Raw genomic sequence first — 24,653 nt, 5'->3', positions numbered from 1 at the left:
TTCAATTTTGATATGATTCTTTCAATTTGGGACAAAACTTGAAAAAGAGTGCCCAATTCTACATCAAGTACTTAAGTTGGTGCTGTTAGTGAGGCAGTACTTTCACTTTCAGTAATCACTCTATCAGGTCACTCTGACACTTCACGATTCCTCAACACCAAAAGTATGAACAATAATAGTGTAAAGACTTGTAATGACAGATTGCTTTCGGATTGATCAATTTTAGACCCATATGAAAATTCAATTTCTATGGACCTAATGTTAATTGTTGCTTATTTTGTTTCGTGACAGCTGACCTTGTGATCAATGTTATAAAGCTGGCCAAAATTTAAATAAACACTCAAGTAAATTTCTGTCTATTTCATTGTTTTAAAGTTATTGGCAAGATGCTTTAAAAAATCTAGGGTCTCAAACCTATATCCTTGTCCTCACCTTCTTTGCACAATTTAATAGATGCTTCCAATAAAACTTCTAATTCTCCTTTAGGTAATACAGGAACAACCCATCTTGGTCTATTTATCATTTCATCTAATTTACTTAGTTCTAGCAGAGGGAAATCAGCATCCTGATCATCACCAACTGCCGGGGCAATGTCCCCCTGTCCAGCTTCATCTTTAATTGTGGCAGGTGGGGTAGTTGGGGCTGTACTAGCATCGGGAGGGACTGCTGGTGTAGTCTGTTGTTGCTGAGTTGCAGCTGGTACAGGCACTGCAGTTGCAGGAACTTGTGATTCTGGAACTATTGGCTGTTGTCCTGCTGGTTGTCCTGCTGGTTGTCCTGCTGGTTGGCCTGCTGGTTGGCCTGAGGGCTGGCTTGTGTCTAGAGGCGAATCACCCCCAGCCGGACTGCCCTTCATGACTTTGGTCATTGCTCTATTTGTATATTTTTCTAAAAGATATAGAATGTACAGTTTGATACTTTTTTTTACTAATTGCTAAATCAAGCAGTTCAATTTCTGTGCTAATATGCACATTTACACAAAAATGTAAGACATGTAAATAATAGCCAATCCTCGTAATTATAGTAGCCTAATGTAACTTAGACATGCCTATACTGGCCATCACTTCCTGCTGACATTTTTTAATTTCCATTTCATTTTTATAACTACCAAACATCCATTTGCATACAGTTTTTTTTCTTATTCAAAGTCATTATAAATCAATAGACATAGTCTATATCAGCAATGTCAACATGTTTGGTGTTGATGTAAGTTGGAACCTCAAGTCTGCCCAACCACTCACTGATCTATTTTTAGATATTACAACATAAATACATCATGCCTTTCTTCATGTTTTAATAATAACAACAAATGTCAGCTGACCTATTTCATATGCATTATGAAAGGCATTTATGTGTCAGTTTTATAATACAGTATGGTTAGGCGAATTTCACATCTGACAGTACCAAAACAAAGTCGTAAGTCAAATCATTGCATAGAAAATGAAACTGAAAACTGAAAGGAATTTTCATTGATGAGACCTAACATTCTTCTTCATTGATATCCATCCAAAGCTAGTAACCCAATCATATTAATTACGATGTCAATTAATTATTTTCTTTTGAAATACGTTTTATTTCTGCGCAGAATAGTCCACAATAGGCATAAATGTAAGAGGGATGAAATAAAATGGCCGACATGACAGTCGAATGCTGCATGCAGGAGTGTAAACAAAAACATCAAACTGTGATTTAACCTCAAAATAACGTTTTGTCCGGTCGTCTGGAATGCACACTCCAAGATTATGGTTCCATTCATTTGTTGCCACTATTATTTCAAAAGACAGACCGTTTCAAACTAAATCTGCAGGCTCATTAATCCACTGCCTAAGCAGCTAAACTCAACGGCAGGTTAAAGTGGCATCCACATTGGAAAATGTATTGAACGTAACGAGACAAAAGTGAAAATTTAAATTTGTGCTGGTAGCTTTTCTAGCAATAAATTCACTTGATATTTAACATAATTTGTATTATTTTGTGGGAATTGATTAGCTTTTAGGATTACGTAATGAATTTAATTAGTCTCGTCTGTCCGGGATTTAGACAATTCGTCCACATTTTATTTGAGTCGTTTCGTACCATATAAATTCAAGAACGTATTTCCAATGCACATGCATGCACCTTGAATGTCTATAACCTGTACATTAATCAACATGCGATGTGGGCCAAGTATTAAAGATTAGGCCAACAGATTATACCCACTACAATGTAGATTTCAAAAGCAGATCTAAGTACACGGAAATAGACTTTCACGCTTTAAAATTTAAACTAGGCCCGTGGGCGCTTTGTACATTTTAAAATCGAAATCGATCTTAGTTTTCCGGTAAGAAAGGTTTGATTCTACAAAATTTACCTGCAAGGATCTATAACAAATACTTCATCGAGTATAGCTTTATGATAAAACAAAGTACATAGTTAGGAAAATTGTAAATGTTGAATTATGATTGACTAATGAGTAACAAAAACTATGATATGGTAACAAAAATTTTAAAATCGTAAATTATTTTTATTAAGAAACAGTCGTACTAAACGAATTTCATAAAACCAGGATTACGTACTCTATTAACCTAAAATTCAAAGGAGATCAAATGATAAAAGGAATAAGGAAATATGTGATTCAATTCTTGTTATTTTGAAGCTGACGCATATATATACTTCCCTTTACTTTAAAAACTTTTTCAGGGGAATTCTATTAGAGTAATTTTTTTTAGGAAACCCCGTAGGTCGAGATGAATACCTTCGAATTTTTCAACCCGGTTTCTGCTGTCAGGGATGCAGGTCAATGAGGTTGACATGGGAAAAGCGCCTAGTAATTCAGAACCAATTAGGCCCCGTGTGCTGTAGACAGGCTATGTGCGTGTACGTTAAAGAAAATAATTCCCTCTTTGCCCAATGCATGGCGTTGTCCGTCTCATACCAACTTCAGCGCAGAAATATAGGACGTAAAACTCCATTTTTTCATTTCATTTTCTTGTCTGTTCTGTAATGAAAGAGCCCCTCAAGATAGAACCAGATAACTCGCTTATTGAAAAAGTGTACGAAGTGACTCTTATGAAAACTCTAAACAAGTTCAGTCGAACCAAAGGGGCGCAACTCTGCGCGATTTTCACAGAAAATTAAGCGAGTGTGGCCATACAGCGCGTTATCTGAATTCTTTTTTATTTACTGAAACCTAATATTATGTAGCTTTATTACTACAAACATTGCTATAAACAAAATTAAAGATGAGTTCTGCCAGCAAGGTAAGAATTATTTTTTAAATAATTATGCCAGATTTTAGGAGAAGGACAAGAAATTGACTCGAATCACAATATTTACATTTCATTTACACAACACAACGCTGTCACTACTTTGTTTTCAGTTCACTTTTATTAGTCAGTGTCATTGCTTTATAATCAAAACAGAGAACTGTGCAAGACTGTTTGATAATGATGTCAGTAATGCAGTTTCTCTTATTTAGCATTAGATTGCATTTATCCTCAAATAACACAGTGTCATTACTAATCACAATTTCTGTTTGTCATGTCACAAAAACTACGAATTTCTTTACCAAGATGATGTGAAGATTGTATGACATTTGCTGGCTGCAAATTACTATCACTTTCATTGTAATGGTTATAGGCTGGGATTGAGTCATAAAAGCTTTGATCACCAGTTTACAATCCTCACACTCAATCAAAGGATATAGAAGCAGATATGTCAGAATCAGAACTTTCAAATCAGGATTAGTTGGCCTACCATGATAACAACTGAAAACCATTATTGGGAACTGATCTATATAACATACTGGTATATTTCATTTACTTCAGGTTGGTGAGATCTTCACTGCAGCTGGTACAGCTTTCAGTAAGTTAGGAGAACTAACCATGCAACTTCATCCTACTGGAGAACCCAGTCCAAGTGGGTATGTAAGCTTATAAATATTCTTTCTCATCATCTCATTCTACTTACAGTGATAGTACATGGTGATTAATTCAGGGTGTACGAGTCGGTTAAACATACAAAACCCTTGATACAGCCTGATAATTAATTTGCCACTTACCACATAACAATATTGATTATGACAATCTGCAGATGTTTCATAAATTTTTGTTCTGCTCTTGCCATATATGATAATTATAATCTGACAAGATCTTCTTTAACTTTTGGATAATTGACACTTTTTGAAGCTATCAATTTTAATATTGAATGTTTCAGTGGAAAATGGACAGATGAGGAAGTAGATCTATTGAGATCAGCTGTCAAACAGTTTGGTGATGATTTGAATAAAATAAGTGAAGTTATTAAAAATAGAACGATGTATGTAATATGACAGCTTTACCTTATTATATACCAGTTTGTATTCACCCACATGGTGTAGAATGTAAAAGTCCATTCATTTCTATTTGAGCTCTAAGAAGATATATGCTATGGCATGTTTTGCTGGCTGGGCAAGAGAAGCTCACTATTCAGAACACCTGATGCCACCCTACTGTTTTGGTTTTCAACATACTTTTCTGGCAATCCACATAGCTTATAGTTATGCTGTTAGCAAATATATAGAAATAATGCTTGAACCAGAAAGTATCTTACACATGACTTAAAGTGGTCCATATAAACTTCTATTTGTGCTACTCTGATTTGATTTCTAATTGAATCTCATGGATTTGAGTCCTACCCACCCGTATACAACTGAATTAGAACGCCTATCATGATACTCTCCAAGAAGCACTGACCCTGGAATCAGGAACAGTTTGTCTACAAGAACGTTATATATTACAGATCACAGATAAAGAATAAATTAAAAAGAAAAGCGTATGATGATGCTGGTTTACAACCCCCAACAGAAACAACTAGTAGTAACATGGTACAGAAAACAGTTTCCTCACAACATATATCAGAACATCAGACGAAAAAACAGAAAACTTCAGGTCTGTTAAATGGATATAATAATCTAAATATATCTTTTGCTAGCTGAAAAAGCATTCTGTATAATGTTTAACACTTATCAGAATTCAAATCTGGCATCTTGTTAATCTACAATTTAATGATAATGCATTAGTGGACGTAATAAGAGTACTGTGTTGAAGGCGGTTTACTTACATGCAGTACAACAAGAATGCCATTGACATTATAAATATTTTGCTGTTCTAAAACAAATTAAAATTAAAGGAATATATCAGCTTATAGAACCTAATCTCAGCCAGTTGTGTCACTTTTTAAAATTGAAAAGAAAACAGTCAAGTTTGCTATTATTGATATTCTAGTGCAGATATTATAGTGTTATCAGTGTTATCTATAGTAGTTATTGATATATTAGCATATTACCAAGGGTTGTAAATGTACAAAATTGCCATCAGATATTACAGGTTCTGCTTGTCTAACTTGTCCTATTTTTAGAACATTATATTTACAGAACAGGCAATAATTAAGACTTCAAGGTTTGAAAAAAAAATGATTTTTGTTCTTTTCCAGTTTATCATTAATTCAAATTTTCATGTTATGTTATTGTTTGATAATTATAGAAGATTTTTTGATTGGTTGTTTTGTTATTGTTCAGGTTTTTGGAAGTTGAAATAATAATTAGAAGTAAATCTTACTATACATGATACATTTTTGCTTAGTTTTTTTTTGTGGAATATATTTTTTATAGTTTTTCTCAAAGTTTTGTGAAACTTTTTGACAAAATATTGTACAATATTGAAAAATGAAAAACTTTAATAATTGATTTTGTAATAAAGTGTTAAATATTTTGTAGATGTGACGTTAAGTGCATTAAATGCCCCAGAGAGTGATGTAGATATTGAAGGCTTGGGAGAATCTTCAGCATCTAAAAAATTAGATTTTGATTCAGGTATGTGTTTTCTTAAGTACCCTCTTACCCTTCCAGATCCCCTGATATCACTCTACTACTAGGTTGTTCAATGCATGTCCTAAACAAGAAACATATGATTGATCAGTTGTTCCCAGATTCTGCAAGGCAATCTACCTGAGCAACTTTTTGGATCTCAAGGACCTGTCTTACAGCTGGTCCTTGACCAAATCATCTCATTTGTAGATTATCCATACCATATCCACTTGCCGCTGAGTCAACTGAAAATAATCAGAGAAATTCAAGATCATGTCTATCAGTTTATTTTCAATATTTTTTTTCTGTTTTTCTGTTTTGACATTCCTGATTCTTGTTTATATTTTCAGATGTTGATTCCAGCTTGTTGTGATGTTTATTTGTTCTGATTTTAAAGTGTTTGTAGATGAAAATACAAAACAAAGACATTTTCAGATTTTTAACTTGATATTGATACTCATTGTAAATACTACAATCAAAGAAAACCATTCATTATATAAAATTCCATATAGAGCTCATTTTGGATACTACTTTCTGAGTGAAATAAATGGAAAAAGGTCAGCTCTTGCAGATCTTAATTATTGAATTCTTCAAGGTGTTGGCTGTCCTTAAAGATGGGTTCCCTTATTTTCATTTATGAAAACGAAAGTGCTAATACTTATATGAATAGAAAGTAGAGGTGTTCTAATGACTTGAAAAAATAAGTTATTCATAATTAGCTAATTAGAAGAGAATTACCAGCAGAATTCCAATGAGTGACCGATCAAGAAAGGTCAAAAGTCTTTTTTTGTTTATCCGGACATACATGTACATTTATGATTGGTTAAAACTCTTTGAGAACATAATGATATGATTAAGAATACATGATAATTCATTAGAAACACCAACTAATCAAATAGTTTGACACTAGAAAATAAGGAAACCCATCGTTAATAGATAAGGATTATAATATATAGTACTCAGAAATCATTGTTGTATTTGAAGGGGGTTGAGTTTTGATGTTCAGAAAATCCACAAATTCATGTCTCAATATTTATTTATGACAATTAGTTTGTTGCAAAAAGAAATATTTTATTTGATAGATCAAGTACTATACTTGATGATGTTTTTGTAAGCTAAGATTTTAAGTTACTGCTGGGCTTCGATCATTATTTTCATTAAAGGTCAACAAAAATATGAAAGAAATTTTGCAGCAATGAGACTTGGCCTTTCTGACATAAGATATTTCTGCTGTTATGTCAATGGCCTTGAGTCATGTAATTTTCATCTTCAGAATGTCTTATACCTTGACTGTAATAATCACTATTCTTGTAATAAGGAAACCAGCAATTTGATTGAATTGTAATTCAGCAAATACAACCAATCAGAGCCCTCAACAGAATCACCGTAAACTTTATTTCTTACTGCTTACAGACTTTCTGTCAAGGACTCTGATTGACTAAATTTGCCAAATCACTGCATTTAAAAACTTTCAGGATACAAGATTAGTGGCAAATGCAGTCAAGGTATAAGACAAAGTTTGTAATAGCTTGTTACTGTGAAGATGTGTAAATATAACATTAAGAATAGTAGTAACAGTAGTAGTAGTTAGCTAATTTATATATATTACCATTTCTCATATTCGTACTTTTAACATTCAATATTAAAACACCTATCTTATATTTCTATACTTTAAGGGGGGCTGTGAAGACTTTTGTATGTATATCGGAGGACATTTTTGTCTTCTTACTTCATTCCAATTTTATGTCTATAGTTCCTGTAATTATAGAAATGCTTAACCAAATATGGTGTCACTATTACTGCTAATTACATCTAAAGGTTTTTGTGATAGTCATAAAAGGCTTAGTATTAGAATGGTGCAAACTGATGCTATCAGTGTACCTGATTCACATAAAAAGTTCAGGAATAATCTTAAAAAGCCCTTTCAGGTCACTGTAGATGTTGCATCATTTAAATTTTTGCTTAAATGTAAACTTAAGTGAAGAATAAAACTGATTATGGAAATATAAAATTGGGTATTATATGTCTTCTAAGTGATATGGTGATCTAAATATTCATTTTACCAGCTGATAAATCTTTTTTTATCTTTGTCCAGAAATGTAGAAAAAACGGACAATAGTCATTAACCATATTTTGACTAGCTGATAGAGCTAGTGAAATAAATATCTAGATGACAGCATCACTTAAACTCTCAATTCATTTGTTATTTATTCCTGATAAAGTATGTGTTAGGTGATTTTAATAGCGGCGGCCATTATTTGTTGTAGTTTACTATTAGTTGTTAGTGGAATGTTACATTAATTCTAAATATTTTCTTCATCATTAGACCATTTTATTTTATCATTAAACATTTAATCTTAATATTTTTCTTTGTTGTTTTCTTTCAAACAGAATTAAATATAAATCTATTATACACCATTGCATTGGGTCGCAGCATTACCTGGTGTTTTCTTCTTATTAGTTGTAAAGTCTTGGGTGTGATCCTTACATGAAAGGTGCTGATTGCTTTAGGCTTACTTTAAACTGAGCCAAAACTAAAAAGATGAAGAAAAAAAATAATGAGACCTGTAGCTATTCAAGACAGGTTCGCACTTGCCGGCTGGGGAGCATGCGGAAATTGAGGAAATGTTGGGCCTCAAACAGCAGCTGTTATTTTTTTTTTTAAAATTCCCTCATTGCACACTGTTTCTTAAACACCTAAACCCATCAATTAAGTATTCAAACTTTTGCAAAATCTATTGTCACTCATACTTCGATGTTTTGTATTTGGTGTGGTTTCTTGACAATTGCAATATCAGAGTAGTTTCGGTTGTTTAAAAGCTCTCAGAATGTATTGTAGTCTGTAATCTTTAAAGTGAACTACAAGTTACGTCCCTTTGTAGATACCATTGGGGAACTTAAGTTAAATTCCTTGCATTGACAATTCAAATATTTCAGATAGGTGCTTAATTACCTACGACACACTAATATTATATTCGCTTTTGAAGAATTAACGTAGCCCTCATGCCAAAATATGAAAAATAATGAATAATATTTTTGTTATAATTACAACGATGAGTGCGAATAGAATATCTATTTTTAGCTGTCACGGGACTGTCATGGGACATGACTGAGTAATTGAAAACTTGTCAAAATTAAATTCATCGTTGTCTGAAGTTGTTCCCTCTCAAGATCTAAAAAAATCTGAGTTTTAGAGGGTGGTAGATGACAGCAAAGATGGACTCAGACGAAGAGAAGAAGCCTTTATTAGGCTCTAATGAAGAAGAAGGAGATTATGAAGAGATCACAGGATGTGGTGGAAGTCTACCTTGTGATCCAAGAAGATCGCTTCATAGATATTTAATTTTGATCATCATGTGCTTTTTAAGTTTTGGTAAGAACTTTTTATCAAAATTAGACTGTGACTTTGACCCAAATGTCTTTTATGTTCACATAGCTCCCTCAACTCTTGTGAATGTGCAATAGAGGAAGAAGAACCTGCCAAAAAGTCTCATCAAAAGCAACTCTCATCACGACAATGGATTGGCTTATTAATATGCAATAATTATGTAATAAGCTAGTGCAGCTCAAATGCATTTTAGAAGTATTTTCAGGTATATTTTACAATGTTTTTGATAATGAAAATGTTTTATAAAGAAAGCGGAATGCCCCTTTAAGGATGTTCACATATTTTTGGGAGATCATTGTTGCAGTAAACTAGACACATCTAGTTTCATTTTCAAATTTTCTTTCAGGAAGTTATTTTTGTTATGATAACCCAGCTGCTCTTCAGGACACTATGATCAAAGATTTAGATATTAATGAAAGTACTTTCATGGGATTTTATTCCTGGTATTCTTGGCCCAATGTGGTGTTGTGTTTTTTTGGTGGATTTTTAATTGATAAATTGTTTGGTGTTAGATTGGGTGCCATTATCTTCAGTTTATTTGTCACTGTGGGACAGGTGAGTACTGTCACACTGGCATTTCTATGGACCCGGCTTTGGCTTTTAGTGTCAAATTAAGCAAACTATTTGACATTTTGGTGTTTCTAATGAATTATCATGTATTCTTAATATCATTATGATCTTATTGCATATAATTAAGAGTTTTAACCAATCATAAATGTCCATGTATGTACAGCCTTAGTAAACATAAAAAGACTTTTTGCCCTTTCTTGATCGGTCACTCATTGGAATTCTGCTGATAATTTTCTTCTAATTTAGCTAATTATGAATTAGTTATGGACATGTGAGACAAACTGGTATTTTTCTAAGTTATTAGAACACCTCAAAGGGTAACCCATCTTTAATATGGTTCCTTGTAAAGATTGTTTAAAATTATATTTCCTTGATGATGTAAATAATTTATATTATAGGTTATATTTGCTACTGGGGCTCTGTTTAAAAATTCTATTATCATGGATGTTGGACGATTTGTATTTGGGTAGGTTATGATATCTGTATTAATGATATTTAGATGTTTTATTATTTCTTTATCTCTCTACAATTGAGCACTATATTAACAGTGGTATTTCTATTTTTCTCCATGATTGATGTATTGAGCACTATTTTAACAGTCAGAATTTTTTGTTATTTAATTTAAAGTGATACTACGTCTTAGAATGAATATAAAATTTAATTCTCAAGAATGGTCAATATGAGTATATATTCATCAGTGAACTTACCTGGTGTCATAAAGTTACAACAGAATCCCTGTAAAATCTGGAAAATTCATAAAACTAAGTAATTATAGTTAATTGCATATTTATGGATAATTACTAAGTATTTTGGATTTATCGGATTATATAAGGATCCTGTTATGTTATTTATGACACCAGGTATATCTACTGGCTCTAATTCGCCAAGTTTAAACTTCTTAAATTTTATTTTAATTCTAAGACGTAGTATCCCTTTCATATTATGATAATATATTGTGATATCATCAAGATTTGCAATACGCAGTATTGACACCAATTTTTATATTTTTACAGTATTGGTGGAGAATCACTTGCAGTAGCTCAGAATACATACGCTGTTAAATGGTTCAAAGGTAGAGAGCTAAACATGGTGTTTGGTTTACAGTTGAGTTTTTCTCGTGTGGTAAGCATGTTCCCTGGTCATTCTCTTTTGGCTTAATGCACATTTCATAAGCCCAATAATGTACAAAAATATGTTATCATTGACATAGATTGACTTAAATTTAGGTCTATTCTTAATGTGAATAAAAAAAATATTATGCTTTACCCTTACTTAAAAAATTCCAAAAAAAGTAACAAAATTATTATTTCTTCGTGATCAAAAGTTAGTGAGAATAGTGATTGTGGTTGTGGTTGTTTTTAATCAATAGCAATTGGTAAATGGTTCAATTGATGCTTCCAAAATGATGTTCTGTTAAAGAGAATGTAAAAGGTTTTCTAAATTTTTTATGTGTATCGGTGACACTGATAGTATCAATTTGCACTATTCCAACTTTCAATCAGACATGTGGTTCTTGCAATTCCATGTGTTTTATGAGGTCACTAGAGGGGACTTGCATATAAATATTTATAGTAGATTCCGGTAGTTCCCCTCTAGTGACGTCATAAAACATTGGAAAAACAACAGACGTCGGAATGAAAATTGGAATGGTGCAAATTGAAGCTATCAGTGTCCCTGATACACATTAAAATTCTTAGAAAACATCTTTACAATACCTTTAATGGAGAAAAAAAACTGATGATGTTGGTTGAATAATCAGATATAAATCTGTTTAGAATAAGAATATTAATATATTTTTTTAGGGAAGTACAGTAAATATGAATGTTATGCATCCTATATATAATTTATTAGAAAACTATTTGAAAGGTTATAAATGTTTAGGTGCTGCCTTATATGTTGGTAAGACCATCACATTTTCTATTTTTAGTCTAGAAATATCCAATCACATGAAATGAAATGAATCGAGTTTTACGTCCTACTTTTCTGCACCATGTGGGCTAATGAAGACAGGCAACGCCATGCAGGGTGCAATGAGTGAAATTTTGCCAGGACAGGGGCATTAGCCTGCTCTTTTTCGATTTCCAACTGTCAAGGGATCTTTAACATGCACAGCCTGTAGCCTCAGTTTATTGTCTCATCCGAACGACTAGACGCTTTTTCCATGTCAGCCCTTCTTACCTGAATCACTGACAGGGGGAAACCGGGTTGAAAAATCCGAAGGTATTATCTCGACCTATGCCAGAATTGAACCCTGGACGTTCAGGTTAGCGAGCAAGCGTCTTAACTCACTGAGCCACTGCAGCTCCCTCCAATCAAATGAAGCCCTTTAGTTTTGAAAAAGGAAATTCCCTTATACATGGTCATATTTTTTGCTCTTTGTCTTTCATCTGTCAAAAATTAACTATTAGCAAATTTGAAATTTAATGAAGTAAGCCCCTTGAACTGCTGCAAATTGTAACAGAAACAGAAAACAGATAAACTTTATATTTCTTGTCAATTTCAGGTGCTTTTTTCTGTATATTTTCATTAATCTGTGCCTTGTCATTGGCCTATTATGATAAAAGAGCTGATAGAATACTCAAAAGAAAAGCTTTATCATCAGGTAACTATAGCAACTATACTAATCTTTCTTTGTTTTGTCAGTGCCTTCTGTTGAAAAGTACCTTTCAACCACCTTAATCTCTAAAACAAGTCAAATCATTGCAACTGGAACATTATTGCATATTCAAATTATTGCAACTGGTCATTTGTTTTTGCTTGAACATCCAGTGATGATTGGTTGAACAACATTTTGGGTAGAAAAAAAAAAAAAAGAAAATGTAACAATTTGAAAGCATTTGTAAAGCATCGTTGCTATTTATAGAAATTTTAAAGAGCCTAAAAAAAAGTTTGATATGTGACTGTTTCGTATGTATTGATCATCAAAATATTTCTTCGTTTTAAGGCCAAAATTCTATTAATCTAATCTTCAACCTTGTCATTTCATTTATTGTGCATGAACAGCAAAAATTTCAAGGTTTTTCCTTATAAGACTTCTGAGTATGTGATAATTATTTATGTTTATAAAGGTCATAGGCTTATGATCTTTAAGGAAACCTTGAAGTTTTTACTGATATTGTCATTGACAATGAAATATGACATAAAATAAAACCTTTAGTTCGTTTCCCGTGTCCCTATTTCCTGTAGCCACAATGGTACTGTGACAACTATGAAAATGCATAGACAAATTGTGCAAATCTAGATGGTACAAAAGTTGGAGAGAAGTCATGGTCTTCATTTTGGGTTTTTATTTTCAGATGAAAAGATAAGAATCACTGATGTCAAAGATTTTGGGTTAAAATTCTGGTTAATTAGTATTATTTGTGTAGCTTATTATGTTGCCATCTTTCCTTTTGTTGGTTTAGGATTGTAAGTACTTGTATCATATCTATTAGAGTTATAGCCCTTGATATACATGTACTGAAAATAGGTTAAAAATGGCTTGTGAATATGTTAAAGGTATTGTAAAGAGGTTTTCTAAATGTTTAATGTGTATCAGGGACACTGATAGCATCAATTTGCACCATTCAAATTTCCATGCAGATGTCTGTGGTTCCTGCAATCCCACTTTTACTAAGCGTTTGATGACGTCACTAATTGCAAATTTGCTTTATCACATAAGGCCCTTTGCGATTAGTGCAGTCATCAAACACTTTCAAATTTTGAAAACCTCTTAACAATCCCTTTAAAGCAACAGTTTTTATCAGCATTATCACAAATATTTCCTGGGTTACTCATTAAGAAAACAAGGCTTATCTTGCTTGTACTAATTTATATTCTTCCTGTTCAGTTAGTTTGCTTATTTTTCAACTGCTCGGTAGTTTAATGCTTAAAATTTAGACTTCCTGTGATATTAAAATAAGCTAATAGGAATATAATAATACAAATAGTAAACTCTTTATTTTACATGGGTCAGAATTAGGTCCAATACACAAGGACATGGTCCTGTCTAACATTCCACCCATGGGACAATAAAATGAATGAATGTAAAAAAAAAAATATAAAAAAGGTGAAAATGAGCTCTTTCAGCTAGTTATTCATCCCTTTAAAGGAGCACCATCACTATCCGTTCGACCAATCATACTTAAGTTGCAGAAACAGGTTTTTTTTTAGCTTCCATAATCAGTAATAGTGTTCACAGCACATCATCAAAATTTGAGCCTTCAAATCTATGTGTATCCATAATTATTCACGTTTGAAAGTTAAAAATTCAACTCGAATTTTAGTGAGACTATGCCATATATAGAAAACACATATACAGAAATAGACAGTGAAATTTCTAGTTTGAGGTATATTTGAAAGGATTATGCGATTTTCTGTGTTTTAGTATTTCTTAAGACTATTAAAGCACATTCAAGACCCAAGTCAATCCCCAAAAATGCAGACTGTTCCCCTTAAATCTGAAACCTTTATATTGTTTTTCAGAGTGTTTTTTGAAATGAAATATGGTTTTTCACCAGCCTCTGCCAACAGTGTTAATAGGTCAGTATGTCTTCATGGAATGAGGTTATGTTTTTAGTTCATTACGTTTATTTTATTGGATTTGATAAATTGGTTAATTATTTGCAGGGCCTTTTAGCGAGGTAAAAAATACTTTTAGATTAACCTTTTAGATAAGGTAATTGACAAGGTCATGTGATAATTTGTAAAAAGACTATAGTTCTGTTTGAACAATCATACCTTAATCTCAGAAACAGGAAGTATTTAACTAAGCTAATCAGTAATAGTGTTAACAGCTCACCATCGAAATTTGAGCCTCCAAATCCATAAGTGTCCAGAATTATCTGCTTAAGAAAGTTGAAATGATGACTCATCATGTATTGAAATATAAAGTGAAATTCCTAGTTTAGATATTTTTGAAGGAATTGTGTTATTTTCATTTCTAGTACTTCTGAAGACTATCTACATATATTCAAGACCCAAATCAGCTCCTAAAATAGCAAACCATGACCTTTAAATCACTAACTAAATTTTACACTTGCGTTAAACTTTATGTTTGTATTTCAGTTTAGTATATATTATATCAGCTGTAGCTTCACCATTGTTTGGTTTTATGATTGATAAAAGTGGTAAAAATATCTTCTGGGTTATAGCTGGTATTGTTTTTACTATTGGTTGCCATGGTGTCTTAGCTTTCACATTTATTAATCCCTATGTTGCCATGGTAATTATTATTTTGTATATTTTTTGGTATGATTTGAGGGATGGGCGCTTCAGCTTTGGGTCTGGTTTATATTTTGATTATTCCCTGGATGTCCACAAATGATTATCAAACATGTTGTAAAGTATTACTTATTGTCCCAAAAAAACTGACATTTAAGCTGTCATGTCCGAAAAAACAAAGCCAAATCAATAACCGTGTTAAGTAACCAAACCATAGTTTATACTGTAGCATTGTTTTATATTGTAGAGTATCATGGGTTTAGCCTATTCTATATTAGCTAGTGCTTTATGGCCAATGGTTAGTTTAGTTATAGCGAGTCATCAACTAGGTACGGCTTATGGCATGTAAGTGTAGTCCTTATTTACAATGTATTTTCATCCGAGAGGTATGAGCAGTTCTAGTCCAGAAACCCAAAGAGGCTGTTACATTGTTTTACTTTGGTACTAGCAGACGACAATCCAACTTGCTACCGACTGAGCTATTCCACTGCCACAACAAAACAGTGTTCCGGGGAAGCATTTACTTTTGGTTTTGTTACCACACAATTTGTTATCATAATCAAGAAACAGATTCTACATGACTGGCTTTGATTGGTAAGAAATAACCACACAAGAACAGGACTGTAGTAGAAACTTGTAAGATTACAATGGCAACAAAATATTTCAGGAATAAACTGAAATGAAATTGTGATCTAAGTTTAATAAAATTTGGTTATGAATTGACTATATATTTCAGTATGCAAGCTATACAGAATCTAGGTCTAGCTGTTATATCATTAGTAGCAGGGTTTATAGTAGATGCTAAAGGTTATCTTATTTTAGAGGTTTTCTTCTTAGCTTGGTTATGTCGTAAGTATTCAATACAGAAAATTTTCACATTTTTCTTATGTTAAAAATGAATTTTAGATAAATTTTAGGAAATTCTGATAATGGAAAAATGGAACTAAATATTTTGTATTGTTAAAGATGGGTTCCCTTATTATTTATGAAAATGAAAATGCCAATACTTATATGAATAGAAAGTAGAGGTGTTCTAATGACTAAATACCAGTTTGTTTCATGTGTTCTTAATTAATTCATATTTAGCTAAATTAGAAGAGAATTAACAGCAGAATCCCAATGAGTGACCGATCAAGAAAGGTCAACAAGTCTCTTTTGTTTATCCAGACTGTACATACATGGACATTTATGATTGGTTAAAACTCTTAATTATATGCAATAAGAACATAATGATATGATTAAGAATACATGATAATTCACTAGAAACACCAATTAATCAAATAGTTTGCTTAATTTGACACTAAAAAAATAAGGAAACCCATCTTTAAGAATTTTGACTCCACAGTGAATATTTAATCCCAGAATTGGGTTGAGAAACGACAAGAAAATTTGACATAATTTCCTTTCAGATTGATAAATATGTTTTCTTCTGTTTTACAGTGTCACTTATAGCAGCAGTTTTGTTATATTTAGTTGATGCAGCTCAAGGTAATTTTGAAAATATTTTCCTCATGATTTGAATTGAATTATTTTCGTAACAGAAGATTTGAAATTTTGCCAACTAAAATTTGTCATTAATTTTTTTTGGGGGGGACTGTGGATTACTCCTTTAATAAATAGCTAATGCATTTGTTACTTTTCTGTAAGTAAAGTTCTGGCTCTTTTTTATAGGAGGTAAATTAAATTTATCATCAAAAGAACGACATGGTGGTGCTGAAAAAGAGTAAGTTATATTTTTTACGGAATATTTTGTATAACATTGCGACAATATCATAACATGGGAGTATAGTCCATAGCTTTACAGTCATTAAGGTATTAAGATAATTCTGTCTCTCACGTTTACATTCAAAGCTATTTTATTATAATATATCAGCCAATTACATTTAAAGGGATTGTAAAGAGGTTTTCTGTGTATCAGGGACACTGATAGCACCTTATCATTTGTCAATCAGATGTCTGTGGTTCCTGCAACTCCTCTAGATCTAAGTGTTTGAAAACTTCACTAATCACAAAGGCGTTATGAAATATGACATCATCAAATACTTAGTTTCAGTGGAATTGCAGAAACCACAGATGTTTGAAATAAATTGCAAATGGTGCAAACTGATAGCCAGTACATCAAAATTTTAGAAAACCTTTTCACAATCTCTTTAATTATCATATTGAATCAGTACCTTCGAAATTTTTGTCTTTATTTGAATTTGTCTACAAACAATTGATCTACTAAAATTACAATCTACACATAGTTCTGGTAAAGGTGATTAGATATCATTCTTGTTTTTTCAGAGTTGTTGTGAATTAAAGATGTCAAAAAACATGGAGGACCTGTTTCAAAACCATGTAAAAAAATTATTCCAAGAAAAGGCCAAGAAACCCACTTGATAATGACAGACGCTAATCTTTCCAGAATATTGTAATTCCTCATATTGAAATTCACTCAGAATTAAGGCAATTTTCCTAATGTTTATAATCAATTCCCATGTTCTAGATAATCTCAAGTGGGCAATTATTGTGTGTTCAAGTGATTATTTACTAGTCATGCTAAAAGCTGAATATTTTTCATTAAATTCATCAGGAGCAAAAACCTTGATTCAAAGGTAATTTTTAAGAGTTTTTTATTAAAGTTTTTCATGTGCAATTTGATTGTTCTAAAAAATGGCATTTTGACAAATGTTAAGAAAAAACCTAATATATTAAATTTTGAACCATGATTTTTTAGTCACTAGGTATGCAAAATAGTTTGATTAAGATATAAACATTGCAAGCAACATACAGCTTATAGATTCTAAAATAACTATGCATGATTATAGATTAGTAGTGACTAGGCTTTGAAATTCTTATTCAACTACTTCAACAGAGTTTAGTCTTTTTATTCTCTCTTGGCATTACATTGTGATTTTTTGTTTTTTATTGTTAAACTTGATCAACAGAATGGCAGTTTTTGTTTTTGAAATAGTAACATAAAACCTTGAGAACACATAAACAGGGTTCAATTTAAGCAGTATAGACCTTATTCAAGTGTCAGCCATATTGAATCGACTCATAACGCAAACCTTAGAAAGGTAATGTTTTATCACTGCATTGCCACCTTGAAACTAATTATATTTTACATCATTAAATTTGGAATTGATGAAGCTATTTAATGATACTTTTACATGAATTTTACCATCACATATTTCTGAGAAAAGGCAGTTTTAATCCCATTTTCTTGTTTTATTGCGAGTGATTAATGACGTCTAATTGGCTATTCATTCATATGACGTCACCATCTTATCAATGGATGACGTAATTTGCTTTATGAACCTCGCTTTCTATGTCTATTGCATCAAAGTATCCAATAGATGAAAGGACAACTATTGAAAGACTCAATCTGAAATCAACAACATTACTATTACTTTTCGAATTGCTACTGAATTTTCATGAAATGCGAATCAAAATTTTTTTAACTTAGCCAAACTACATTTTGATGTAATAAATTACTAAATTGAACCCTGCACACAAATCCCATAAAAATATTGGCAGAGTACTTTAATCAAATTATTGCCAAAATAAATTGTAAATTACATTGCACATGTCTCTTGATTGTAAATAAAGTGGGTCCCAAATTGTAAATACTCTAACCATGTAAATATATTTTTGTTATAGAATTGTAAATATATTTGTTTCGTCTATTTGTAAATATAGGTAAATTAATGATTCTGTTGACTATTATTGTATATTTTTTGAACGCGTTTGTTGATCTCAAGACAGTGAGAATCTAAGGCAGGGTTTTCAAACTGGGGGAAATTATCCCCAAGGGTATGATTTTTGCATTTTTGGGGGGTAAGGAGGTTTTTTTTTCGGCCCTAGCATAAAAGTGTTAGACAATTATAATTCAAGTTGTTCTATTCAGTCAGACACGATTGCAGGAAAATCCTATTTAAGAGAAAATAAGGTAGGGTTTGTTGGGGAAGGAGGGTAATAGTAAGTATTTGTAGTGAGGAAGGGGGGTAATGCAATCAATCAAGAGGCCCGAAAGGGGTAATAGATAGAAACAGGTTGAAAACCCCTGCTCTAAGTTATAGAAGATAAATCAAGGGCAGGAACTCATGTTTTTTCAGGGTTAGGTAAAATGGTGCCAATAGTAGTGTCTTAATTTGCCATCTTATTCATAAATAATAAACCTTCTTCTTATGCAATAAAAAGATGTTAGATTTCACAAGACCTTGAAAAATGTCCTATTAGCAAAAAAATAAGCAGCTGATAGTTATGTTCCTTAAGTCAAAGTTGTTTTCTTTAATAAATTATTCTAAAAATTTAGTTAGAGAGTTAATTTGAGCAAAGATATTTGTGCTAATCTAGGTATGATTCACAACATGAACAGGACTGTTCACTTTATTTTTGTATAGTATAGGAATTATAAAGAATTTAATAAACTTGTAGTTGATTACGACATAAACATTATGCAATAAAATTGATTGTTTTTGTTTATGTTTGTGAATCAGATCAGAATATTCACTCATATCAGTTTTCAACTATATTTTAGTATTTAGGGCTTATAGTGCTTGGGGTATTATATAAAAAATACACTTCAGTCAACTTTTTCTAAAAATCAAATTATTGAACCTTTTTTTTCATTTCTTTTTATAAGATTACAAAGATCAAATTTAACAAATTTTGTACTTTTAAAGGGACAGGTGCACCATTTTGGGGGGTTGATTTTAGTCTTGAATATATGTAAATAATCTTCAGAAGTATTAGAAATGTATGAAAATCACATAATTCCTTTAAAAATACTTCAAACTAGGAATTTTACTCACTATTTCTATATATGTCTTTTCCATATATCACCGAGTATCTTAAATTGACGAGTCGTCATTTTAACATTCAATCGAAGATAATTCTGGACACATGGATTTAAAGGCTAACATTTCAACAGTGAGCTGTAATCACTGTTACTAATTGGCTTAGCTAAAAAAATTCCTGTTGCAGAGACTAAAGTATGATTGGTGCACCTGTCCCTTTAAGCCAAAGCTTTGTTATTTTTTTATAAAAATTCTTGTTATTGTGTTCAAAAATTGCAGATCCAATAAACTAAAATTCACAAATCATTGAAGGGATTGTAACGAGATTTTCTACAATTTTATGTGATAAAGCATATTTTGCGATTAGTGACATCATCAAACACTTAGGTTTATTGGAATTGCAGGAACCTCAGACATCTGACTGAAAATCTGAATGGTGCAAATTGATGTTATTTGATACACATAAAATTTTTAGAAACCTATTTACAATATCTTTAAACTGTCATCAGTTGATGTGCTGTATTTGAATTTTTCACACATAATTTAACTAAAAAATAAAGCATTTCATTTCATATGCTATGGTGTTTTAATTATACAGCCAATAATAATGTCTTTTCATTTTTAATTGCTTGGGTTTAGTGTCCACCAATGAAACAAAAATTGTTATTTGGAAATGTGATTTTACAGAGGGGCAATTTTTAGTAGTATAAGAGTATATAGATAGGGGGCCCTTTTTATAATTTTTATATACTCTTATACTACTATTTTTAGATGGAAATGTGGATCATTTTCAGGGGAAGTTTCTGACATAGATGTGTGTTATTTTCAAATGTAAAATTTCCAAAACTTATACATATGTATTTCTATATGGACCTGAAGACATTCAAAGCCAAAGAAAGTTCAAAACCCAGTGTGACATTTTATGCCGTTTGAAGCCTGGGTTCAATAAATTCCACATGAGTTTGAAATGCCAAGCAGTTACACTCCCTGTGTGGTCAAAATGCCATCAAGTACTATTTGTAATGGATAAGCGAGAATTAACACAGGGAAGAGCAGAGAAGTAAATCACACACAAAACCTCTAGGGCTTTTGGCATTTCACATAGCATTTTGGGCCAACCTATGCTGCCTTTTAACACTGTAAATGCAGTAGTTAGTGAAGGCCTTGTTAAAGGGACAGATGCACCATATTGGGGGGATGATTTGAGTCTTGAAAATATGTGAATAGTCTTCAGAAGTACTAGAAATGATGAAAATTGCACAATTCCTTCAAAAATATCTCACAATTTCTACATATGTCTTTTCTATATATAACAGAGTATTTCGTCATTTTTACATTCAAAAGCGGGTAATTCTGGACATACATGGATCTGAAGGCTCAAATTTCGACAATGAGCTGTGAACACTATTACTGATCTGCTTAGCTAAAGAATTTCTGTTTGTGAGACTGAAGTATGATTGGTCAAAAAAATGCCATATTATCCTTTTAACATTTTGAAAGAGAAAAAGACTGGGCCTCCGCTAGTAGTAGCTCGCTTTCTCCACGAGGACTTCATTAATCCATTTATAGAAATCAACAACATTTTATTCTCCATAAATTGATGTTTTCATCAGATTACATTGAATAAATGACATGCATAAATACTTAGCTGATAACAATAGCATTAAATAACAAGCTGTATTATCTAATATATCAAATGAAAAATTACAAAAAGTTTTATATACAATTCCATATATTATAGGATATGATTGTCTCAGTATTTACTCAATTTTAGATATTGATAGCATTTTACAGAATTTAAATATGCTTTCCCCTACTACAGTATAACAACTCAAGATCATTTGTACATTCAAGGTTATATTTATTCGTACTGTCAAGCCTGAAGGTTATATTTATTTGTATATTTATGCCTGAAGGTTATATTTATTTGTACATTCAAGCCTGAAGGTTATATTTATTTGTACATTCAAGTCTGAAGGTTATATTTATTTGTGCTGTCAAGCATGAAGGTTATATTTATTTGTACTGTCAAGCCTGAAGGTTATATTTATTTGTACATTCAAGCCTGAAGGTTATATTTATTTGTACATTCAAGTCTGAAGGTTATATTTATTTGTGCTGTCAAGCATGAAGGTTATATTTATTTGTACTGTCAAGCCTGAAGGTTATATTTATTTGTACATTCAAGCCTGAAGGTTATATTTATTTGTACATTCAAGTCTGAAGGTTATATTTATTTGTACATTCAAGCCTGAAGGTTATATTTATTTGTACATTCAAGTCTAAAGGTTCAATTTATTTGTGCTGTCAAGCCTTAAGGTTAAATTTATTTGTACAATCAATCCTGAAGGTCATTTTTCTTTGCGCTGTCAAACCTGAAGGTCAATTAAATTTGTGCTGTCAAGCCTGAAGGTCAATTAAATTTGTGCTGTCATGCCTGAAGGTCATTTTTCTTTGCGCTGTCAAGCCTGAAGGTCAATTAAATTTTTGCTGTCAAGCCTGAAGGTCAATTAAATTTGTGTTGTCAAACATGAAGTTTATATTTATTAGTGCTGTCAAGCCTGAAGGTCAATCTAATTTGTGCTGTCAAGCCTGAAGGTCAATTTGATTTGTGCTGTCAGACCTAAAGGTCAATTCAATTAGTGTTGTCAAGCCCGAAGGATAATTTAATACGTGTTGTCAAGCCCGAAGGATAATTTAATACATGTTGTCAAGCCCGAAGGATAATTCAATACGTGTTGTCAAGTCTGAAGGATCATTTAATACATGTTGTCAAGCCCGAAGGATAATTTAATTTGTTCTATTAAGTCTGTATAAGATCAGTTTGCTGTGTGCTGACAAGCCTCAAGGTCAAATTCAATTTGAGTTTCAAGGTCAGTGTAGCATTAACCTAACCTGTTTTTAAACTGTTCTGACATACTAGTCTTTCTGACCTGCATGATTATCACTTCTACATCTTATGGTGGATTTGAAACACCAACCTTCTGGTTAGTAAACAAATGCCAAGAGCTGACATTTCAATTGACATTCAGAGCAATGTCAGGAAAATAGGGAAATTAAATCCCATTTTATGCATATAGTATCGTTGAGAAGCTAAAGCTTAATTGAAAGATTAATGTATCTCGCCAAAAAACTCAGTAAATAATACATTGTATCAATCTCAAAACTGATGTTTATGGAAGGAAGCTAAAGGTTAAAAGAAGAAAGCTTGTATAATCAATCTAGATATAAATAAATAATAAGTTCTGATAAAAATAGTAAGAAATGTAGATTAGAGAGAATACATAATTAATAGTTTTACTAATTAAATCTTTCCTTAATCCCCTATATTTTATTAATAGTTTTCTATTTATATGCTAAAGACATATATTTATATATATTTTCTTTATAGTAAAGTCATTGTACAAGTTTTTTGAAAACTCTAAAAGTGCCTGTCTATTATTGAACTTTTTGACTTTATTTTGAATTTGCTCAGCAGATAAGACTAGAAAAACAATTATTTTGATTTTATGTATGTGTGTATATTTATATAGGCTATGAACAATAATTCAATTTTATTGGTCAAAAGTTTTTCAATTTATCATTCATACAAATAGAATAGAGCTACATGTATTGACTAATGCAAGCATTAGCATAAACTAGTAAGAACCCTTCAAAAAGGTCTTACAATTTCCGTTGTTGACTAGCCAATTAGGATTCCGAGTACCATTTTACCCGAACAAGTTTGGCCTCCACATTTTATCATTGATGCATATCATATACATAAAAATAACTAGCTGTCCTGATGAGGGTTTTATATCTGAAATAAGTGTTGGCAGCATTGGAATAGCGCTTATCAATTATATGATATATATTTAATTTATACTTCAATTCGCGCTCCTTCCTTGTGGCATTAAAAACCACAATAACGGATTAACAGAGAATTTTCCAAGAAATTTTACAATTATTCCATTCCAAGTAAAAAGCCTGTTCTAATATCAGAATTTCTGGTTTGTCAGCTGTATCACAGTCTTTGCTTTCACACACTCAATTGAATCAACATCATTCTGTTGATACCTCAACTAAAGAGATAACTTTTGACTTGAAACTCCTGTTCAATGAGTTGACGATGACTCTTCTCATTAGTCCATATTTAAGAATTCTATTTTCATTATCCTGGTCAAGATTGCCTTAATGAAGGATTTTTCCAACACATATTAAAGCAATAAATCATATCCTATTCCTAAGATTGAAAAGATCCTCTGTATAATCAGAAATTTCCTTTGAGTTCATTTAAATGAAACCACTTTCATTCTAATTTCAAATTTCATTATTAAAATTTATCCCACAGTTTCTCTGAATTTCTCAGCAACAGCAAATTTGCACAACGAATTAAAAAAATTTAGAAAATAAAAAACACTTTTGAATGAGAAAATCACAAATCACTTCTGCTACGTTCAAAATTTATAGTCACTATTCACAGGTCTGAATTCAGCACACAACTCTTAACCCAAACAGTCCTGAATCACCAAATTGCTTGGCATTGGCATATCAGATGCATATTCACATGTTTATATAATCTTTACAAATATGTATTTTATTATATTTGATAATTAGAAAGCATAGATTTTGATTTTCACACTTTTTCACTTCAGTTGTCCAACTGACACAAAACACAGTGAATCATGACAGTAGAAAACACATAAATCGTATTTTCCAATATCTAAAATCATAATTTTTCACAACTTTAGCCATTTTCACTCACAATCAAGAATTCAAAGCTTTCCTCACAAACTATCAGCATGAGTCATCAATAATTAGGCTTATTATTCATAATTTCATTTAAGTCCATTTAAGTTATATTTGATTATCAAGTCATTAAACAAATTCTTTTTCATGTCTGCAA

At 31.7% G+C, this 24,653-nt stretch overlaps 4 protein-coding genes across 4 annotated transcripts in view; 2 read left to right on the top strand and 2 right to left on the bottom strand.

The window, feature by feature from the left end:
- Positions 1–1,211, bottom strand: part of LOTGIDRAFT_214699 (hypothetical protein) — a gene marked incomplete at its 3' end in the record, with an annotated part of 32,937 nt that extends 31,726 nt beyond the window's left edge. Inside the window, exon 1 of the mRNA XM_009055013.1 lies at positions 433–1,211. Coding sequence (XP_009053261.1) covers positions 433–868 — 436 coding nt within the window. The 5' untranslated portion in view covers positions 869–1,211. The remainder of the gene's footprint in view (positions 1–432) is intronic.
- A 1,906-nt stretch (positions 1,212–3,117) lies between these two features.
- Positions 3,118–8,190, top strand: LOTGIDRAFT_214697 (hypothetical protein). The gene is made up of 6 exons (XM_009055012.1): positions 3,118–3,239; positions 3,807–3,901; positions 4,195–4,296; positions 4,759–4,907; positions 5,735–5,830; positions 6,175–8,190. The coding sequence occupies exons 1-6, from the start codon at positions 3,222–3,224 to the stop codon at positions 6,195–6,197; spliced, it is 483 nt and encodes a 160-aa protein (XP_009053260.1). The 5' UTR covers positions 3,118–3,221; the 3' UTR covers positions 6,198–8,190.
- Positions 8,191–9,040: 850 nt separating this feature from the next.
- On the top strand, positions 9,041–17,822 carry LOTGIDRAFT_214694 (hypothetical protein; the record flags this gene model as incomplete). Its single annotated transcript, XM_009055011.1, has 14 exons — positions 9,041–9,197; positions 9,559–9,767; positions 10,181–10,248; positions 10,796–10,904; positions 11,585–11,681; positions 12,286–12,384; positions 13,079–13,190; positions 14,247–14,303; positions 14,829–14,985; positions 15,232–15,329; positions 15,721–15,833; positions 16,425–16,472; positions 16,656–16,707; positions 17,271–17,822. 14 exons carry the CDS (start codon positions 9,041–9,043, stop codon positions 17,284–17,286), a joined length of 1,392 nt encoding a protein of 463 aa, XP_009053259.1. The 3' UTR covers positions 17,287–17,822.
- A 6,571-nt stretch (positions 17,823–24,393) lies between these two features.
- LOTGIDRAFT_231847 (hypothetical protein) overlaps positions 24,394–24,653 on the bottom strand; it is a gene marked incomplete at both ends in the record, with an annotated part of 23,374 nt that continues 23,114 nt past the window's right edge. The window contains one exon of the mRNA XM_009055010.1: positions 24,394–24,470. Within this exon, the coding sequence (XP_009053258.1) occupies positions 24,394–24,470 (77 nt within the window). The remainder of the gene's footprint in view (positions 24,471–24,653) is intronic.

The sequence above is a fragment of the Lottia gigantea genome (genome assembly GCF_000327385.1).
Source record: "Lottia gigantea unplaced genomic scaffold LOTGIsca_23, whole genome shotgun sequence".
Lineage (NCBI taxonomy): Eukaryota > Metazoa > Mollusca > Gastropoda > Lottiidae > Lottia > Lottia gigantea.
This window is presented reverse-complemented; position numbering and strand designations above follow the sequence as displayed.